This window comes from Stegostoma tigrinum, chromosome 21, assembly GCF_030684315.1.
Source record: "Stegostoma tigrinum isolate sSteTig4 chromosome 21, sSteTig4.hap1, whole genome shotgun sequence".
In the NCBI taxonomy this organism is placed as follows: Eukaryota; Metazoa; Chordata; class Chondrichthyes; order Orectolobiformes; family Stegostomatidae; genus Stegostoma; species Stegostoma tigrinum.
The window spans coordinates 43,105,461-43,127,723 of record NC_081374.1 but is presented as its reverse complement, the minus strand read 5'-3'; the positions used below and the strand labels follow the sequence as shown (position 1 = coordinate 43,127,723).

General features: G+C 43.8%; 1 protein-coding gene across 1 annotated transcript; it reads right to left on the bottom strand.

Moving 5' to 3' along the window:
- Positions 1–10,888: 10,888 nt before the first annotated feature.
- LOC125462952 (achaete-scute homolog 5-like) lies at positions 10,889–11,671 on the bottom strand. Its single transcript, XM_048553488.2, has one exon. The coding sequence runs from the start codon at positions 11,669–11,671 to the stop codon at positions 11,099–11,101; it is 573 nt and encodes a 190-aa protein (XP_048409445.1). The 3' UTR covers positions 10,889–11,098.
- Positions 11,672–22,263: the final 10,592 nt, after the last annotated feature.

Here is a 22,263-nt window from a genome sequence, read left to right as displayed (position 1 = left end):
CAGTAATATTGTCAAAGTCAGAGGAGGCATAAAATAGGTTCAGGAGTGGGCCATTCGGCCCTTCGAGCCTGTGCTACCATTCAATATGACCATGGTTGATCATGCAATCTCAGTATCCCATTCCCGCCCTCTCCCCATACCCACTGATCCCTTTAGCTGCCGGGCCACACCCAGCTCCCTCTTGAATACATCTAATGAATTGGCCCCAACAGCTACTTGTAGGAGAGAATTCCACAGGTTCACAATTCTCTGAGTGAAAAAAAATTCTTCCATTTCTCAGTCCTGAATGGTTTACCCCTTATTCTTAGACAGTGATACCTAGTTCTGGACTTCGCCAACATCAGGACTATGCTTTCCACATCTAGCCTGTCCAGTTCCTTCAGGATTTTATACATTTTCATGAGAATGCCCATATTCTTCTGATTTCAAGTGAGTATAAGCCCAGTCTTTCAGGCCTCCATATGGGGGAGGAAATGGTCTAGTGGTATTGTCGATGAACTACTAATCTAGCAACTCAGCTATTGCTCTGGGACTCGCGTTCAAATCCCGTGATGGTAGATAGTGGAATTTGAATGTAATAAATATTTGGAATTAAGAGTCTAATGATGACCATGAATCTATGATGGATTGTCAAGAAAAACCCATCTGATTCACTAATGTCCTTTAGGGAAGGAAACTGCCATCCTTAACTGGTCTGGCCTAAGTGTGACTTTCAGACCCATAGCAATGTGGTTGGCTCTTAACTGCCCTCTAGGCAATTAGGGCAATAAATGCTGCCTAGCCAGTGACACCCTTATCCCAGGACAATGCCTATGAAAACTGTGGGAAAACAGTAGATAATGTACCTTGTAATGGTTTGTGCAACGTTTGGAGGTATATGTAACCCACTAGAATTCAGTTTCATACTTTGCAGAATGAAACTAGCTCTCCAAGAATATGCATGATAATAAATGATCACAGAACTGATTCCTTGCTCCTCTTATCAATTTGTCAAGTTGTCTGATAACAATAGTAGTGTTTCAGGTAGAATATTTGTTTATTAATCCTGCTCTTCCAGGCATTCACCAGAAACAAAACACCCCTTACCCCTTTCATTACCAAATACATTCAGCTCTTTTTAAACTCTACTAAATTTCCTCTTCACCCAGTTCCACTATTAATCTCTCATTTCTACTAGTCTTCATGTTGATAAAGTGTTACTTTCCCTCTTTTAGATGAGACATTAAGACAAGGTTGGCTATTCAGATGATCTTTGATCCTGCGACAAAATTCAAGAAAGATCAGGAAGAGTTTGTGAACGTAGTTGAATAAGGATAAGCCATTTTCCTGAATCTCCTGTTCCTCCAAAGAGCCCTCAAAGCCTGCATCCAACAAAAGAGACTTCCGGGATTTTATGGAAATCTGACGGCAGGTTTAGCAACCTTTACCTCATCGCAGTCTTCCAGAGAGGTTAAATCTCAAGTGCAGGTAATTGCTTCTCTTCATCCTGCTTTGGAAGTCCAGTCATCAGCCCATTGCAGGGATTTGTCAACTAAGTCTCTATTCTTCGTGAAATAAAGACTAAAGTTAAACATTGGCCTTCATGCAAAAGTTCATCCCAGCCAGATCCAACCTGAACATTTTTGTAAGGATAAGGTAGTTGCTATGGAAAATAAAATTTGAAAACTCTCAGGATATTGGAAGTCTGGCAAAGACTGTTGCAAACAAGTAATCACACATTAAGCAAGATGTGACAAGAAAGAGAAATTGAACAAGGGACAAAGTTAATAAACCAATTTAGCCCACAGCAGCTACGGGGCACACAGGCAAGCATGGATAAACATGGAATAACAACTATGTGACTAGAATAGTTAAAGTAGAGTAATTGGGTGAGCATTCGTGCTGGCATGTGTAGGGTAGATGTGATGTGTGACAAGATAAAATAAATACTAACATAAGGGAGTGAGGTCACTTTAAGGTAGGGGTCACTTTAAGGTTGGAAAACCATTGTGGTGGAACTAGCAGTAGCAACTTAATTATAATAGGATAAATTAGAGATAAGTCAGAAGTAGAAGAAACCATTCTGGCAAGATAGGGAATGAATAGTCATTATATTATGAATTAAGTAGGAGAGGAAAAACCATAGTGGCGGGAGTGGAAAGGTAAGACAGGCTGACCTCATTGGTTTGAGATTAGATAACTCGGACTGACCCGGTTGGGCATGCTGATAAACTGAGCGAGAGACTGATAACGAAATGGCATAAGAAGTGTAAGCCAAAGAGGCTCGGGGGCACTCTAGGAAAATACTCCTGGATTGTCACGGCTTTTATTTGCACATAAAAGATCATCTTCTTGTGGAACTCTCCACGTCTCCGAGTGATTTTCTACCTCAGCCCCTAACTCTACACCACATCTCATGTGTAGTCAGGACTGCATGTTAACACTGTATCAACCGTTCGAATGATTTATTTACCAAAACCCTCAGATAGACTTCTGCTGTGTATCCAAAACATATTAACAATTAATACATATTCCACGTGTTAATCAGTTGAAATATGATGTGTGCTACTTGTAAACTTGTAAGTATATCACTCAGTAGATCTTATGTTGTTCACATAATGAGTTGAAGATGAAGCTGGCAGGAGTGACGTTGGAACAGAGAGACTGGGAAAGAGATGTAAATGACCAGTTATGGGTTTGAAAAGAACAAGTGTGCTATGTTTTACCTAAGTATTATATAAAACAAAAGTTCAGGGTGAAAGTCTTTAAAAGTGACTGAAATAAATAAAAGAAGATGGTGGAAGTACGCAGCTGATCCCTGAGTGTGTGTGTGTGTGTGTGTAGAAAAAGAATTAATATTTCAAGTTAAGTACGATTCTTCTCCTAAACTGAACAATACCAACATGAAATCTTCTAAGCATTGCTGAACATTCACCTCAGGAATGCAATTGCTCTTTATGTTTTGTGTAGCATATAGTGAAGAAATGCATTTGTTTCCTTATGCCCTGTTTGGTATTGAAATCTGTACAGACAAGACACTATTTCATAATGTAAGTAGCCTATTGATTTGTGATTTGTTTTTAAATGTTAGGTTACTGTAGACAAACTTACAATGTTTTTTTTCTAAGCACAAAGATGTTTACAGAATTATTGCCAATGGCTATGTTTTGATTATAGTCCTTGGTTTTTTCAGTCGTCACTTGTTTTTAATCACTAACTTGGGTGGGCTATTGCAGACGCAGAACATGCACACAGTGACTCCTAGTATCTCTGAGTGGCTAGTGTCATTGCTAGCCAGAGTAGAAGAGCTGATATGTCACAATTACTTCCTCCTTTCCCCTGATGGAGTGAATGAATAATAGATAACTAATGTTATATGATATATAATCTATTCTATATAACGTAACCTATTCTATATGATATCATATTTATACATTTCAATTTGAATTACTTAATTAATAGACTCATAGAGATGCACAGCATGGAAACAGATCCTTCAGTCCAACTTGTCCATGCCGACCAGATATCCTAAGTAAATCTTGTCCCATTTGCCAGCATTTGGCCCATACCCTACTAAACCCTTCCTATTCATGTACCCATCCAGATGCCTTTTAAATATTGTAATTGTACCAGCCTCCACCACTTCTTCTGGCAGCTCATTCCATATGCGCACCATCCTCTGTGTGTAAACATTGCCCCTCGGGCCCTTTTTAAATCTTTCCCCTCTCACCTAAACCTACACCATGTAGTTTTGGACTCTCCTACCCTGGAGGAAAAAATCTTGTCTATTCACCCTATCCGTGTCCCTCATGATTTAATAAACCTCTATAAGGTCACCCCTCAGCCTCTGACGCTCCAGGGAAAATAGCCCCAGCCTATTCAACATATCCCTCAAACCCTTCAATCCCGGTAACATTCTTGTAAATCCTTTCTGAGCCCTTTCAAGTTTCACAACATCTTTCCTACATCAAAGAGACCAGAGTTGGACAGTGTATGCCAAAAGTGGCCTAACCAGTATCCTGTATAGCCACAACATGACCTCTCAACTCTTACATTCAATACACTAATAAAGACAAACATGCCAAATGCCTTCTTCGCTATTTTGTCTATCTGCAATCCAAGGTCTCTTTGTTCTGAAACTCTGCCCAGGACCTTACCATTAAGTAGATAAGTCGTGCCCTGATTTGCCTTTCCAAAATGTAGCACCTCACATTTATCTAGATTAAACTCCATCTGCCACTCCTCGGCCCATTGGTCCATCTGGTCAAGGTCCCTTTGTACTCTGAGGTAACCTTCTTCACTGTCCATTACACCTCCAATTTTGGCATCATCAACAAACTTGCTAACCATACTTCCTGTGTTCACATCCAAATTATTTATATAAAATGACAAAAAGCAGTGGATCCAGCACTGATCCTTGTCACTCACCTATGGCTGCAGGCCTCCAGTCTGAAAAGCAATCTTCTACCAACACAATCTGTCTCCTAGCTTTGAGCCAGTTCTGTATCCACATAGCTAGTTCTCTCTGTATTGTGTATGATCTAACAAGTCTACCATGCAGATATCTTGTCAAACACCTTACTGAAGTCCATTTAGATCATGTCCACTGCACTGCCTTCATCAATCCTCTTCGTTACTTCTTCAAAAAACTCAGCTGTTAGTGAGACGTGATTTCCCACGCACAAAGCTGCATTGACAATCCCTAATCAGTCCTTGCCTTTCCAAGTACATGTATATCCTGTCCCTCAGGATTCCCTCCAACAACTTGCCCATCACTGATGCCAGGCTCACTGGCCTATAGTTTCCTGGCTTTTCTTTACCACCTTTCTTAAACAGTGACACCACGTTAGCCAACCTCCCATCTTCCTGCACCTCACCTGTGGCTGTCAATAATACAAATATCTCAGCAACGGGCCTAGCAATCACTTCCCTTGCTTCCCACAAAGTTCTGGGGTAACATTATTAATTCCTGGTGGTTTATCCACGTTTATGCATTTTAAGAATTCCAGCCTCTCCTCTATGATATGGACATTTTTCAAGATGTTGCTATTTATTTCCCTGTGTTCTCCATTTTTGATATTTTTCTCCACAGTAAACACTGATACAAAATACTTATTTAGTATCCCCCCCATCTCCTGTGGTTCCACACATAGGTGACCTTTCTGACCTTTAAGGGGCCCTATTCTCTCCCTAGTTATCCTTTTATCCCTCATGTATTTGTAGAATCCCTCTGGATTCTCCTTAACTCTATTTGCCAAAGCTATCTCATGTCCCCCTTTTTGTCCACCCGATTTCCATCGTAAATAAACTCCCACTGCCTTTATACTCTTCGAGGGATTCACTCAATCTCTGCCGTCTATGCCTGACATATGCTTCCTTCCTTTTCTTGACCAAAACCTCAATTTTTCTAGCCATTCAACACTCTCTACACCTGTCAACCTTGCCCTTCACCCTAACAGGAACATACTCTCGTTATCTCATTTTTGAATGCTTCTACTTTCCAGCCGTCCTCTACCTGCAATTATCTACCTCCAATCAACTTTTGAAAGTTCTTGACTAATACTGCCAAAACTGGCCTTTCTCCAGTTTAGAACTTTAACTTATAGATTTTTTCCATCACTATTTTAAAACTAACACAATTATGATCACTGGCCCCAAAGTGCTCTCCCACTGGCACCTCAGTCACCAGCCCTGCCTTATTTCCCAAGAGTAGGTCAAGTTTTGCACTTTCTCTCATAGGTTCATCCACTTACTGAAGCAGAAAATTTTCTTGGGCATGCTTAATCAGTGGTGAGTGGTGTTCCACAGGGCTCTGTCCTTGGGCCTCTACTGTTTGTACTTTTTATTAATGACTTGGATGAGGGGATTGAAGGATGGGTCAGCAAGTTTGCAGACGACACAAAGGTTGGAGTTATCGTTGACAGTATAGAGGGCTGTTGTAAGCTGCAGCGGGACATTGACAGGATGCAGAGATGGGCTGAGAGGTGGCAGATGGAGTTCAACCTGGATAAATGAAAAATGGCCACCCAAGTGGATAGGGTGTTAAGAAAGCATATGGTGTTTTGGCTTTCATTAACAGGGGGATTGAGTTTAAGAGTCGTGAGATCTTGTTGCAGCTCTATAAAACTTTGGTTAGACCGCACTTGGAATACTGTGTCCACTTCTGGTCGCCCTATTATAGGAAAGATGTGGATGCTTTGGAGAGGGTTCAGAAGAGGTTTATCAGGATGCTGCCTGGACTGGAGGGCTTATCTTATGAAGAGAGGTTGACTGAGCTCGGTCTCTTTTCATTGGAGAAAAGGAGGAGGAGAGGGGACCTAATTGAGGTATACAAGATAATGAGAGGCATAGATAGAGTTGATAGCCAGAGACTATTTCCCAGGGCAGAAATGGCTAACATGAGGGGTCATAGTTTTAAGCTGGTTGGAGGAAAGTATAGAGGGGATGTCAGAGGCGGGTTCTTTACACAGAGAGTTGTGAGAGCATGGAACGCGTTGCCAGCAGCAGTTGTGGAAGCAAGGTCATTGGGGTCATTTAAGAGACTGCTGGACATGCATATGGTCACAGAAATTTGAGGGTGCATACATGAGGATCAATGGTGGCACAACATTGTGGGCTGAAGGGCCTGTTCTGTGCTGTACTGTTCTATGTTCTATGTTAACAAATTTCTCTCCATCCAAGCCCTTAACACTGCGGCAGTCCCAGCCTATGTTTGGAAAGTTAAAATCCCTGACAGTAACCAACCTACTACTCTTACAGATAATAGAGACCTCCTTACAAATTTGCTTCTCAATTTCCCGCTGACTGCTGGGGGGTCTGTAGCACAGTCCCAATAAGGTGACCATTCCTTTCTTATTTCTCAGTTCCACCCAAATAACTTCCCTGGACATACTACCAGGATTATCCTTGTTAATTGATTATTCAAAATTTTAGGAGCATACCCCAACATCACCATGCTGTTTGTATTGTTTACTTCAAATGATTGGATTTTAAAAAAATATATGAGCATATTGCGTAATCAATATTCTGTACAATGTTAATAATTTCCATCTTTAATGCCCCTATTCGAGACAGTTTGTTTACAACAGCACACAACTTGTTTCTGCTAAGAAACTTGCCAGTCTATCTTTCAGAGATAATGGGAGCCGCAGATGCTGGAGAATCCAAGATAACAAAGTGTGGAGCTGGATGAACACAGCAGGCCAAGCAGCATCTTAGGAGCACAAAAGCTGACGTTTCGGGCCTAGACCCTTCATCAGAGAGTCTATCCTTCATGACAGTCTGAATCCAACAGTCTCAACAAAAACATTACGATTCAACTCTCCTGTAAGAAAGTACAATAAAAAATTCCAGTCCTTTCCTGCCAGTTTCCTGATGTGTTTTTCAGAAGAGGAGACAGTACCTGTCCATTGACAACAAATCGTCTCTAAAAGACAGCAATGGCGACAAAGCGTATCTCCACACGTTACCTCAACATTGGCCTACTTCAGTGTAGCACTTTAAACCTCAAACTATTTGTGAGGATTGCCATTGTTGATCTTCCAGATTCCAGTCAACAGTATCAATTAAGTTATATTCAGTGAACAGGACAAAAGCATCAGAGACCATAAGTACAAATGAATAGAAAGTAAATTTAATTAGATGTTGAAACATGAAGAAATGTCACATCTCCAGACTACTCCGTGAGGTGCGATAATAGAGACATAGTCAACAGGATTAGCTGAAGCAGTTAAATACTGAGCTGTGAGACATAATGGAACAGCAAGAGAAACTGAGTGACACTTTCCCATCCTTGTCCATTTCCCTTGATGACACTTAGTGGAAGCACAGCTGTCTCCCACTCAGAAGCCTGGGTTGTTCCATTCCCAATACAACCCAGGATGGTATGGGGCCACTGAGAGAATACTGCACTGTTGGCGGTGCTGTCTTTGGATGAGCTATTTGACCGAGCTCCTGTCTTCCATCCCAGCTGGATGTAGTAATCCCACAGAAGTATTTCAAAGATGAGCAAAGATTATCACATGTCCCTTAAACAACATTACAAAAGAGATTTATCTCATTACAATTTATTGGACCTTGATGAGTGTAAATTGATTGCTGTGTGGCCTCACATAACAAGAAACACTGCACTTCGAAAATACCTGTGTGAAATTCCTAAGGGTGTCTTGCAGATGTGAAAGATGCCAGTCAAATAAGTTTTGTTTCCTTATTCTGCTGACAATTTATTGTGTAGGAAGTGCGATAAATACATGTAGCAACTAGTGCTTCCCATCAGAGGGCAGCAGGGTATCTCTTTACACAGTTTGGAAACAATATTCTACTTCAGATCAGATTGTGGAGGTCCCCATGTTCCTGCTAGATCTAACTGGCTAAAGGAATGGAAAGCTTTACTCTACTTCTTCCTCCTCCCCTCCTGACACCTTGCTATCGTAGAATCCCTACAGTGGAAACCAGGCCCTTTGGCCCAACAAGTCCACACTGAACCTCACAGCATTCCATCCAGACCCTATTACCCACCTAATCTACACCTCCCTGAACACTATGAGCAATTTAGCATGGTCAATCCACCCAGTCTGCACATCTTTGGGCTGTGGGAGGAAACCGGAGCACCTGGGAGAAATCCACGCAGACACGGGGAGAATGTGCAAACTCCACACAGACAGTCACCCCAGGCTGGAATCAGACCTGGGTCCCTGGCACTGTGAGGCTGCAGTGCTAACCACTGAGCCACTGTGCCACTACGGAATGAGTTGCAACACAGTTGAGGAGATGATTGGACTGTTGTTATATCTGTTGTGCCCTCTGTTTGAAGGTGCCATTAATGGTAGCCAATCGCTAGTGCATCCCATGTATCTTGTCTGTATTGTCCTTTGAGACTTCCTCAATCCAGTGGTCCTGATGGAAATTGACGACGTAGCCCCAGTTCTAATCGACTGGTCTGCTACGAGTGGCATTCCAGCAATAATGGCCCTACATGCACACTAAGTGAGTGGTACCTCTGAGTGATGCCCTAACTGCAGTGCCTGTAAACTAACCCCCGGATGTAGCACCCCAAGTGGTGACGGACAGTAATGTTCCATCAGTAACTAACTGTTGTGCCCATTCGACTAATGACAGTGGTGGTCACTGTAATCTGTTCATCCTCTTGTGGAAGCTGATTGTTGAGATTGGGAAGAAAAATCCTTCATGGTAACCTCATCTGGTGCAGGAGTTGAACGCATGCTGTTGGTGGTCTTCTGCGCTGCAAACCAACCGTCCAGAAAACTGAAGTGACTGACCCTCAGAGACTCTCCTTGATAATGTCAGTCAATGTGTAGGCTGCACCCCCACTGTAACCTGCAAGGTATTTCTGACCTTGATGATACTGAGTGGCTGCACAGGGGCTCGGCCAGTCTGGAATCAGTTTAAAAGCACCCGCTGTCACTATGGGACACCAAAGCGGAGAGACGCACACATTTTTGTTCTCTGGGAATTGAGGGACATGGAACGGGCAAGAATGTGATGCTAAGGCAGAACAACCATGATGATATTGCACCTTGGTGAGTATTCAGAATTCTACTTCCTAGGGAATGGTGGAAGTATGCTCATTCAATACCTTTTTGGTGGAGGTATTTTTGTTATTCATTCAAAGGATGTAAGATCTGTTGGCTGGGCCCGCATTAACTGCCCATCCATAATTTCCCTTGAGAAGGTGATACTGAGCATGCCTTTTTTCACACCCTGGCAGTTCTTGGGGTGTAGGGGCAGTCACAGTGCTGTTAGAAAGGGAGTTCCAGGATTTTGATTGAGTGACAAGTCAGAACGGTAAGTGGTTTGGAGAGGAATGTACAAGTGGTGGTGTGTCCCCTTAAATCTACTGCCCTTGTCCTTCTAGTGGTCGTGGCTTGGAAGGTGCCCTCACTCTTACATAGACTGCCAGGTCGAACACACAAAAATCAGAGAATACCTTGGGCCTGACTCCAGCCACCGAAACATTTTCACCCTAACTTCAATCATAACAACACATGTAGCGTGATGTTTACTCGCTGGTGTATATGATCTCTGTGGAGATCCTGTAGATGCTTTGGGGACTAGTCACAATAAACTGATAATTCAGCGCAGATTGGGAGTTGAACCCTATACCATTTTGCCCAGATGCCATCACTTTGTGCTAACTCTTGCTGTCAGTCTCCGCCTACACAAAGTGCCCCGATATGATGGATTGCATCACAAGCTGTTTTGGGTGAAATATGGACGGTCTCTGGCTTTTGAGCCTATGTTTTCATTCCCGACACACAGGAAAGGCTATCATTAACTAGAATACTCGCAAACATCTTTCAAGCAGCGGCATTTTGTTTTCTAACACGCTCCTGCTCCCACCCACAGAGATCAGAGGGGAATCTGATCCCTCCGACCCCACCCCCAGTGCTGAATCACAACTGGGCTTTTCGCATTGACTCTGCCAATGTTCTTTTTCCAAAAGGTTAATAGGAACTGCAAGAGCCCAGAGCAGTCATGTCCCTCTGATCCCGGCTCAGTGAACGTACAGAATGGGGACAGGAGTTAAAATCCTTCCAGGTGTCTTCGCTGTGTCAGTCTATTGACATACTGCCACTCCACACCCATCCTCTCCCGTTCCACAGTTTGTACAGAGTTTGTTCATGTGCATTGTCATAATCTCACAGCTCCATCACCTGTTCATCCCATGTGCCATGTATTGCAGTCTGTTCATCCCTCAATTTCCGAGACTTTATTCGGTGAATCCCAGTCTGGATTCCATTTGTTTTACTTTCCTGATGTGTATTTCGTTACTCCAGTTTCCTAACCCAGATCCTGCGTGTCCCAGTCCGAATCCTGTCTGACTCAATCTGGATCCCAGCCTGGATGATTTCTGCCATGATGCTCTGCAGCATTGTCCTGTCCCGATCCAAGTTTGCAGACGCGGCCAGTCCACTTAAAAAGGCACCAGCGTCATACCTTCAGAGCCACTTTGTCTTTACAGAAGGTTCTGCCATGTGCAGAGTGACAGATCCAGAAATCGGAGGGGCTGTTTGCTCAGGCAGTCACTGGGGACAGTGTCGATGCTCTGTAGTTTGCTTAGGCAGTCACCAGGAACGGTGTGGGCTGCTGTACTGTTTTCTCAGCTCCTGTCAGAGCCGGACACAGACTCGCAGTAAGGGGAGGAGGTTTTGGATTCGCCGTCACTGTTGCAGTCCTGCTGGGGCCCCTCACTGCTGCTGGGCCGGCTCTGCTGTGTTCCAGGCGGGGACCTGGCTGCGCTCTGGCTCAGTAAGTCCTGCAGGTATTTGATGTACCGAATAGCTGCTCGCAAGGTCTCCACTTTGCTCAGGCGTTTCTCTGACAGGGGCCCCGGTAGGTGGTCTCGCAGTCTCGCATAGCCCTCGTTCACACACTTCACCCTCTGCCTCTCCCTCTCGTTTCTCTTCTGGATGAAGGCAGGCTCAAAGGGACAGTCATAGACCCCGAAGTGCCCGTGGAAGGGCATGTAAGGAAACATGCCGCTATAAGTCTCACAATAGGCTGACTCCAAGTTAGTTGGATACACCAGGAAGGGCAAATGTGTTAAACTGTCTCCACGGGGTAAATGTTGGTGTGTGGATGGTTCCGGGGGTAGAGGCACTGCTAATTGCATGCAGTTAGGGGCAGTTACTGATCTCCTGTCCATCAGAGACCTGGGATAATTACTGTTCATCTTGGATTCAGGAGCAATGGGTAGAGGGTAAACCCCAGCACTGGCAGGGCTCAGCACATTGAATGGATTCTTGGCCGGATGGACTGCACTGTCCCCAAGAGTGGTATCAGACAGGGGCTGCACTTTTCCCCTGCTGCACTGGTCACAGAGTCATTCAGCACAGAAACAGACCCTCCGGTCTTCCACATCAGAGGCAGGTCCTTCTCAAATATCACAGGACAAAGTCCATTGCAGATTCAGAGTGAAGCTGTCTTCATGAACATGCTCTGAGCACTTGACCTTCTCCTGGCTTCTGAGTGACGCTCCTACCTGAGCAAATCCCTCAGTCAGAGTTCTGACCCTTCTCCCTCATTCTGAGGAGTTCTCTGTCTCCCCCCTCACTCTGAGCCCTCTGTCTCCCCACCCCTCACACTGAGCTCTCAGTCTCCCCACCCCTCACACTGAGCTGTCAGTCTTCTCACCCCTCACCCTGAGCTCTCTGTCTCCCCCCTCACACTGAAGTCTCAGTCTCCCCACCCCTCACACTGAGCTCTCAGTCTCCTCACCCTTCACCCTGAGCTCTCTGTGTCCCCCCTCACTCTAAGGTCTCAGTCTCCCCTCCTCACTGTGAGCTCTCAGTCTCCCCCCGCCCACCCCACTCTCTGGACTATGGCTCTCCTACTTATGGCTGAACCTGTTTCAGGACTCCCCGTCAACTCTAAACTCTGGGTCTCCTCTTTAACTGGGAACAGTTTGGGAAGCAGGGACTGCCTTCCTTCTGCAGTGCAGTGTGAGATCCCAGTTTGTAATCTTCAGTCTCCATGAAGAGCTCCACCGAGAGAAAGTGTTGGGGAAGGTGACTCAATCTTGAAACACCAACTGACAGCTCACCAGAGAGAGTTCTCATTGCCAGAGCCTAGAATGAAAGGAAGTATTTTAATGAATGTCTGAAATTTGAACTTTGTAGAAAAGACTGACACACTGTGGACATTTTGCATTTTCTGCTCATCAGGACAAATGCAAGAATGTCCAATTCCAAACAACTACACAATTTACAGTAGAGAGGAATAAGCTGCTAATTGACTGGCAAGTTTTATGGTAACAACTGTTTGGTTACAGTTCTATTTTGGGTGTTTGCTGTCATGGTTGTTGACTCTTGTGTCATTATGTGACTGGGCTAACAATCAGTGAGTGAGAGTTCAAATCCCTGGGATAATTTGCATTTTATTTTGAAAAACCTGTTTTCACTAACATTAAGAAACTGTTAATTTGTGTAAAACTGCAACAGGTTAATTAATGGCCTTTAAGGAAGATAACCTGCTGGTTGTACATTGCCTGGCTGAAAAGTGACATTGGACCAACATCTTAACTTCCAGCAATGTCGAAGATCACCAACTTCCTACAGACAACTAAGGGCAGGTAATAATAATTCTCACATTCCAAGACTAGATTTCTGAAGAACATTCAGCCCTTAGCAATGTTAAACTGCTGCTGAATGTAATTAAAAGGGAATAATTTGGTGGTTTAATGTGAGGAAGTCATAGGAAATGGTGTAGGGATAGGAACGGAGGTAGGAAGGAGGTGACTGCACTAGAAGGGGAGAGGTGCAGAGGAGATTTACCAGGATCTTACTTGGGATAGAGCATTTCGGCGATGAAGAGAGGTTCAACAGGCTTGGGTTGTTTTCTTTGGAGCAGAGACGTTTGAGGGGAGATTCAGTTGAGGTGTATATGATTATCAGGGACATGGACAGGTTGAAAAGGAAAGTTCCTCTTACTAGAAATGTCAGAAACAAGGGGGCACAGTTTAAAGGCAGGAAGTTTAAGAGGGGATTGGAGGAAAGGACGTTTTCATCCAGAGGGAGGTGGGGGTCTGGAATACACTGCCTGGGAGTGTAGTTGAGGCAGGAAACCTCATACCCTTAAAAAGTACTGTCATGAGCAACTGAAATTTCACAACAATCAAAACTATGAATGTGCCTGGTGCTGGAAAGTTGGAACTGGTGAAGGTATGGGAATATTCTTGCAGTGTCAATTTGATGGCCTGTTCTGTACCCTATGATTCCATGAAATATTAGCTATTGGATTTGCTGGTCTTCTCTTTCGCCCTCCTCTCTTAAACCTGCTGACTCAGCTTGTGGTCTCGCAAACAAATATTCTTCTGAGATGGTTCCTAGACTGGATGGTTTTGGAGTAGGACATTGACAGCAAATTTCTGGCAGTGCTGGCCCTGCCATCTCTTCCTCCATTTCCTGCTGTAACACAGGTTTGGGGTGAAACCCCTCTCTGTTGTCTCCTATGACAGGAACAGTGACTAGGTGCTGAGTGGGAATCACTTCATGCTCTGGTATTGCAGCAGCTAAAGACTGAGTGGAGGAAAGGTGAAATATCACTGTGGATCATTGGTAAGGTCAGGTTTGGAATTTTACAAGCATCCTGGATCGTTCTCCACCTTTTAAAGTTTTTCATCTTTAGTTCAGTTCTAGCAGTCTCACTTTCTGTATCCACAGGTTATCAAATTACATTGTCCTCCACTGTGACCTCTGCTGAGGAGTTGACATTGTGCCATTCTGCAATGCAGGTCATTGGATAAAATGCTCATCTCTGAGTCCTTCATATCAGAGATAGGTCCTTCTGAAATATCACAGGGAAAAGCCCACAGCACATTCAGAGTGAGCATTGGGACTCCTCCTGATCTCTGAGTGACTCCACTACCTGAGCAGTTCTCTCACACTGAGCTGTGGATTTAAGCGCAATTTCAGAGGTTTAAATGTTTAATTCCAGCTGAGGGTCCTGTGTAGTGCTGAGGGAATGTCGTACTGTTGGAGGAGCACTCTATCAGATCAAATGTTAAGCTGAGGCCCTGGTTAACCTGTTATGTGGATATGAAAGATTTTATGCCCCCATTTTGGGGAAGAAGAGGTGTTTTGTTCTCTCTGGTGTCTTAGGCAATGTGACTAAAGCAAGTGACAAAAATAAGTGATCTGATTCCTTGCTGTGCAGTAATTGACCGCCATTTCTCCCAAGTTCCAATAGTTACATTATTTTAAAAGGGCTTCATCAGTTCTAAAGTACTTTGGATGCTCCAAGACCATGGATATTGCTATATGAATGTAAATCTTTTTCTTACAGCAGTAGCTTTAACCCTCTATGCCACATTGGTGCTGAAGTCACTCGCACTCCATACTTATACTCTACTGTGTTCAGAATTAAAGCTTCATCACCTTCCAGCACAACAATGATTACACTTCATAAAGTACTTCATTGGCAGCAAAGGATTTTGAGGTTCCCTGAGGTAGCAAAAGGTGCTTTATAAATGCAAGTCATTTATTTACTGAAACACTGAGGTCAGTTTTGGAAATGCCATTATCTCAGCTGAGTTTAGCTAACACCATCAGAGAACAAAGCTGGGATCTTCTTAGGCTATTTCAGTCTCCAGCAGCTTCAGGCAGTCAGCTATCTACTGAGAACTAGGGAGGAATGACTGGTTTGTAACATTCTGAGACCATTCGGGCCCATGAAGATTTACCACCTTAGTTCATAATTTAACTGAAAGGGATTCATAATGCAGATAAAGCAACTAAAAAAAAATACAAAATTGAAACATACTTGATCTGAGGAGCATTTGCATTAAAAGCATTAACTATCTTACCTCTTTGTAAATGCTCATCACTGTGCAAATTGCCAACTATTTCTGCTTCACTAAAAATGGAATAAATACATGAAACACACATAGGGTCATACAGTATAGAAGCAGACCTTTTGGCCAAACTAATCCATGTCAACCATGTCCACAAACTAAACTAGCCCCACTTACTTGTGTTTGGCCCATGTCCCTCCAAACCTTTCCTATTCATGTGCTTATCCAAACATCTTTTAAATGTTCTAACTGTATGTGCATCTACCATTTCCTCTGGCAATTCATTCCACACATGATGTCCCCTAGTTTTGAACTCCTCCACCCTGGGGAAAAGACCCTTGCTATTCACTTTGTCTATGCCCCTCATGACACTGAGAAATATTACTAACATAGAAAGGCTGTCAATGTCCCACCGATATATCATTCCCATTAATGTACCGCTCTGATCTAGCAAAGCCCAACATAATGTGGATAACCTTTTATTACTAGAACATTAACCACTGTCAGTTGTTCTTGGATTATTACTCTGACTCAAAGGCTAATAAAGAAATCCATCTATAAAACACCAGTCTGATTTTCACAGCCTCTGGTATGAAAGAATATTGAATGGCCCCTCACAAACAGCACCTCAAGGTTCACGCCCTCATAATGATCATTGCTACTTTTCACTGTACTAATTTACAGCATGGGGCCTGGGGAGTGCCACTGTTGGTAACAATCTCCTAAGGTTTGCAAACGAGAAAGCATCTGGTGTTCATCACCCAAATTGTGTTCCCATGACCTGCGCTTGAAAATGTGTGAAGGTTAAATTGGACCACCCTCAAAACTAGAGCGGAGACTACGGTACAGCACTTTATAAACCTGTGTCTGTTCAATGCAGTGCAGGTTATGCATGTTCTTCCGGGGAACTCAATCCCACCTAATGCTGCTGAAAGGCAAACTGCACCTCTTAAGGAGGAGGTACACTGTGGCTGTCAGAAGTGTTTCGAGAACTGATTCAGTTTTTGCAATACTTTGAGGAATATTTGGAATTGGGAGTAAGCAGTTGCCATGGTTTTTTGACAGGACACTGCACAGGAACTGGACAGAAGGGCACAGATCCACTGGCGTCCATCTTGGGATATATGCAGGAGAGGCAGTGGAAAGAAGTAACTATTGAAGTTAGTGCCAAGAGTGTTGATCCAAGGACATTGAAGAAGGGTGGTATGGTGGCTCAGTGGTTAGCACTGCTGCCTCATAGCACCAGGGACCTAGGTTCGATTCCAGCCTCGGGCAACTGTCAGTGCAGAGTTTGCACACTCTCCCCATTCTGTGTGGGTTTTCTCCCACAGTCCAAAGATTTGCAGGCTAGGTGGATTGGCCATGCTAAATTTCCCATAGTGTTTAGGGATGTGTAGATTAGGTGGGTTACGGAGGGATGGGTCTGGTAGGTTGCTCTAAGGGTGAGAGTGAGCTTGTTGGGCCAAAGGGCCTGTTTTCACACTCTAGGGATTCTATGAAGATCCAGGAAAGAGGTTTTGAATTTGGCACAAATTATGAATGCTGGCCCAAACAGGGATGCTCTCATCTCATGAATGTTTTTTTTTGAAAAAGGTGCATGGTGTGCAGATTAGGAATTCTAAAAATGTGTAGGTGAGTTAGATTGGTCATGCTAAACTGTCTGTAGTGTCAAAGGATGTGCAGGTGGATTAGCCATGGGAAATGTGGGGTTACGGTGATAGGGTAGGGGACTGGGTTTGGGTGGGACATTCTTCAGAGGGTTTGTGCAGACTCAACGGGCTGAATGGCCTCATTTCCACACTGTAGGGATTCTATGATCTGAGCTTTAAAGAGAATGTACGATCAACTGCATCAGTCATCCACTGCCTAGTTCACCACACATCTGCCTTCGAGCTCTGCCAGATTAATACTGACTCCTAACATTCATTTCCTTCACCTCAGTCTTGGCTCTGCTGTAAGCCTGACACCCATAACTCAGCTCTTCAACTGGGACAGCTACATTACCTCAGATCCTTGATGATTCAGTTCTCTCTTTCTCAGTGAAGAACATGATGTCTGACGTAAGATAGAATCAAAAAACCGGACATTTGTGCCTTAACTTCCGTGCTAGCCATCATGAAAGCATCCTGCACATGAGGCTGGAGCCACTGCTGTCGTGAGAGAGGACCGATAACCAGAGACTGCGGTCATCCTCCCTGCTTTCTACTGCTCCCTCGTTCCACAACTTCTTCTCCCACCTCAGCTATAGATGGTGGGAGTGCTTACTTCTTTCAGGTACACAAGTACCCTGTCCGAGGGGAATAACAGACAAAGCCATTCCATCCTACAATAGCAGCTGCCAGCCCTGAGATTGAGAGGGGATACATTTCAGAGGCTGGGATAGAGGTTCCCTGCACATGATGAGCAAGTGTGTCAGAGTGAGGGCAGAGCAGAGCATAGTGCAAAGCCAGATTCAGAGGGAGAGAACTCAGATGAGTGCAGTCATAGAGTCGTAGAGACATACAACACGAAAACAGACCCTTCAGTCCAACTTGTCCATGATGACCAGATATCCTAAATTAATCTAGTTCCATTTGCCAGCATTTGGCCCACATCCCTCTAAACCCTTTCTATTCATATACCCATCAATATACCTTTTAAATGTTGTAATTGTACCAGGATCCACCACTTCCTCTGGCAGTTAATTCCAAACATGCCCCACCTTCTGTGTGAATAGGTTGCCCCTTAGGTCCCTGTTGAATTTTTCCCTCATTTTAAACCTATGCCTTCTAGTTTTAGACTCCCCTACCCTGTGGAAAATAACTTAACTATTTGCGCTTTGTACGCCTCTCATGATTTTATAAACCTCTATAAGGTCACCCCTCAGTCTCGAACGCTACAGGGACAATACCCCCAGCCTATTCAGCTTCTTCCTACATCTCAAATCCTCCAACCCTGGAAATACCCTTGTAAATCTTTTCTGCACTGTTTCGAGTTTCACAATATCTTTCCTACAGCAGGGAATGGAACACAATGTAGAAGTTGCAGTGGAAAACCTAACACAAAGCCTCAGATTAATATCAAACAACACAGTGGAGCCCACACCAGAGCTCCACCAAAGCTCCAAACCAGAGCTTCAATCAGATATAGATGCCCATCCTGTCCAACAGGGAATCACTGGTCACCTCCACAAGCAAACATGTACAAGCCCACATATTGCAATGTCTGATGACAAACATCACACAAGGCATCGCAGTGCCAACAGCTTCGAACAAAGGTCTAAGTGGTGCTGTGTTCTGAGTGCCAGTGTTCAAAAAGCATCACAGCTTCGTCCATCCTTCTGTACTCCATCAGCATGATTGTGGAAGCACTGGCCAGCCTGCATGGAATTAGCAATGTTTTGATGTCTCGCACATTGATACTATTCTGGCTCCGATGCCTGCCTCGCCACTAGTGTCCTTGATGTTGTCTGACAGCCAGTCCAGACAGGAGTAGGCCAGGCAGAGAAGTTAGACTGTTCACTATCCTCATGTGCCACAACTGAAGGCCAGCAGAATTCCACTGGATAGAGGGTGAGTGATTTGTTTTAGCAGGAAGATTTGTGATAAACTCTGAGCTTTCTCAACATCCCACCTCATCACTCTCTGTGGGCTATTCAACCACACAAAGAAAGTGCTCAAAAACGCTTACAATTACACCTGCAGCAACGAACCTGAATGTTGTTCATGATCCTTCTAAATTAGACTGTTGCAGAGAACTCCTTCTGTTTGGTGTTATGTTTAACAGAGCGTGGTTAGGAGAGGGTAGTGGCTGGAGAATAGCATTGAAAAGTAGCAGCATTAGAATCAAGCCTGTGTTCTTCACCACTGCCCATTCTGTACGCTGCCAGCAGTCATTCGCAGACGCATGTACAAACCCCTCTATCAGTTTGAAGTCCCATACTCTTCCTGTTGATGATACTCATGTATCTTGGATCCCACTTTCAGACACCACGTGGCTATGAGGTAGCTAGTGAGGAAGCTAACTAGCTCCCGTGCATTGTAGGACTCTCCAGGTAGTAACCATGAGTGGAAATATAGCCTGAGATTGCTCTTTTGTAATTCAGGACAGTTCAAGAGTTTCAATCAGAAACTAACTACACTGAGAGTTTGAATTGTGAAGTGGCACACTCTGGGGATTCAACATGATAACAAATGTAAAGTCCCAGAATATGGTTAGAATTTTATATAGACAAACTAACTGAATGAAATAGTTCAATCCGTTGTAATAAGAATGATTTTAACTATATTTCAATGAAAGCAGATTTGGTCGGTTACATTATAGACCAAATAGCTAGTCGAAACATGGGCAAAAGAGCTGAATTCCAGATGTTTGCTAATGATTGCATAATATTCAACACCATTCGAAGCTCTTCAGATACAGAAGCGGTCCAGGGTCAACTGCAGACAATACGCAGGCTTGGGCTGAGAAGTAACAAGTAACATTCACAGCACACAAATGCCAGGCGATAATCATCCTCAATAAGAAATCAAACCACCACCCCTTGACATTCAACAATACTACCATCACTGAATCCCTATTATCAATGTTCTGGGAGTGGGGCATTACCATTGACTAGAAACTCAACTGGACTCACCACATAAACACAGTGGCTACCACAGCAGGAATACTGTGGTGAGTAATTCACCTCCTGATTCCCCAAAGCCTGTCCATCATCTACAAGTATTGTGAAGTTGGTATAGTACTTGTGGATTGGAAAGCAGTTGTTAGAAATTCTCTGTAAAATGATGGGGGTGGAGAATGCATGGTCCCTTTAAAAGATGATGTGATTTTTCTAGGCTTGGAAATTTAAAAATTATCTGCAGACAGCAGCACATGCACAGAGAGTTCTTGAATTGAAACGTTGCACCAAAAGGCTATGCTGTTAGCAGGCAAAGTAGCATTTTTACCAAGGCATCGGGTTTTTGAATTTTGCCAAATAATTTAATGCAAGCCCTAGATACCAAAGTCCAATTAAATTTAAATCTGATGGTTTTGACAGCCTCGGGCTAATCCTACTGTAAGAAAGTAATGGGTCATCAAGGGTATAAAAGAAAAGGGCATTTGAAAATCGGTGTGAGAGCGAACTGCCATCTTCTCAGACAGCCGCACTCAACACCATCAGCTCTAAGGAAAAAGAACATCATGGACTCTCACAGAAATCTCTAAGATCTCAGAATAAGTGCCATCTAAATAAAGGTACTACGGCACTCTTAGCGAATATCCCTGACATGGGAATTCGATGAAGTAGGGTGTTCACAAATGCAGAAATCTGCATAAACAGATGAAAACAAGTTTGCATGTCGACACACACACACACACACACATGCACAGGCACACACACTCTCTCACACACACACACAGACACACTCTCTCTCACACACAGACACAGACACAGACACACACACTCTCTCACACACACACAGACATACACACAGACACATACACACACACAGACACACACACAGACACACACAGACACATACACACACACAGACACACACTCTCTCTCACACACACACACACACACACACACAGACACACACACACACACACACAGACACATACACACACACAGACACACACTCTCTCTCACACACACACACACACACACACACACACAGACACACACACACACACACACAGGCACACACACACACACACACACACACACACACAGACACACACACACACACAGGCACACACACACACACACACACACACAGACACACACACACACACAGGCACACACACACACACACGGATGCAGAAACTTATACAAACGGACACACACTAACTCTAACCCTAACCCTAATACATGTCCACATACACACATAGAGAGTTACAGACACAGCAATATACACACACAGATGCAAATACCAAAACATACACTCATGCACAAATACACACGAACACACAGATACAGACATGGGAAACTGCAAACACAGATACAAACAACCATACATGTCTGAACACATACAGACACGCAAATACTGGACACAGATACAAACAAGCGTACATGCACACACAGAAAATGACACTGACATGCACAGCTGCAACCATTCATATCCAGCACACCCAATAATACAGATACTGAAATCTATACGCACAGACACATAAATATCCACACACACACATATGCAGATACAGACACAGAAATTAATACAAAAAGACATAATCAATCATGCATATCCATACACAGATACACAACACGCAAAGCTATGGAGAGGAAGAACCATACATACCCACACAAACACATACCGACACAGAAACTTACATCAATACATAAACACATCCATATGTATTTACACACACACACACACACACACACTGATACAGACACAGAATTTGACACAGACAGATTTAAATAACTATTCTATGAGAGACACAGCGGTTAGCACTGCTGCCTCACAGCACAGGGACTTGGGTTCAATTTCATCCTTGGGCCGTATGGAATTTGCACATACTCCCCATGTCTGAGTGGGCTTCCTCTGGGTGCTCCTGTTTCCTCTCACAGTCCAACGATGTGTAGGTTAGGTGGATTAGCCATGGGAAATGCAGGGTTACAAGAATGGATGGTGGATCTGGGTGGGATGCTCTTCAAAGGGTTGATGTGGATTCGATGGGCTGAATGGCCTGCTTGGGCACTGTAGGGATTCTACAATTCATATATTTCCACGCGCATACATAGATATCTGAAGATACACATAGATATAAACAACCATCCCTGTCCACACAAACAGACAGGCACAGTCACAGGAACCTACTACACATTCATACACAAACAGATAAACATAGAAATCAGTACACACAGATACTGACACAGAAATTTACATAAACAGGTAAAAACATCTGCATGTATCCACACAGAAATGCACACATACAGGAATTGACACAAATAGGTACAAACAACCACGCTTATCCACACACAGAGAAGCTGAAATAAACAATCTCAC

What these genes read in the sequence shown, in the direction of transcription:
- LOC125462952 (XM_048553488.2), bottom strand. Translation starts at nt 11,671, where the DNA reads ATGAACAGTAATTATCCCAGGTCTCTGATGGACAGGAGATCAGTAACT.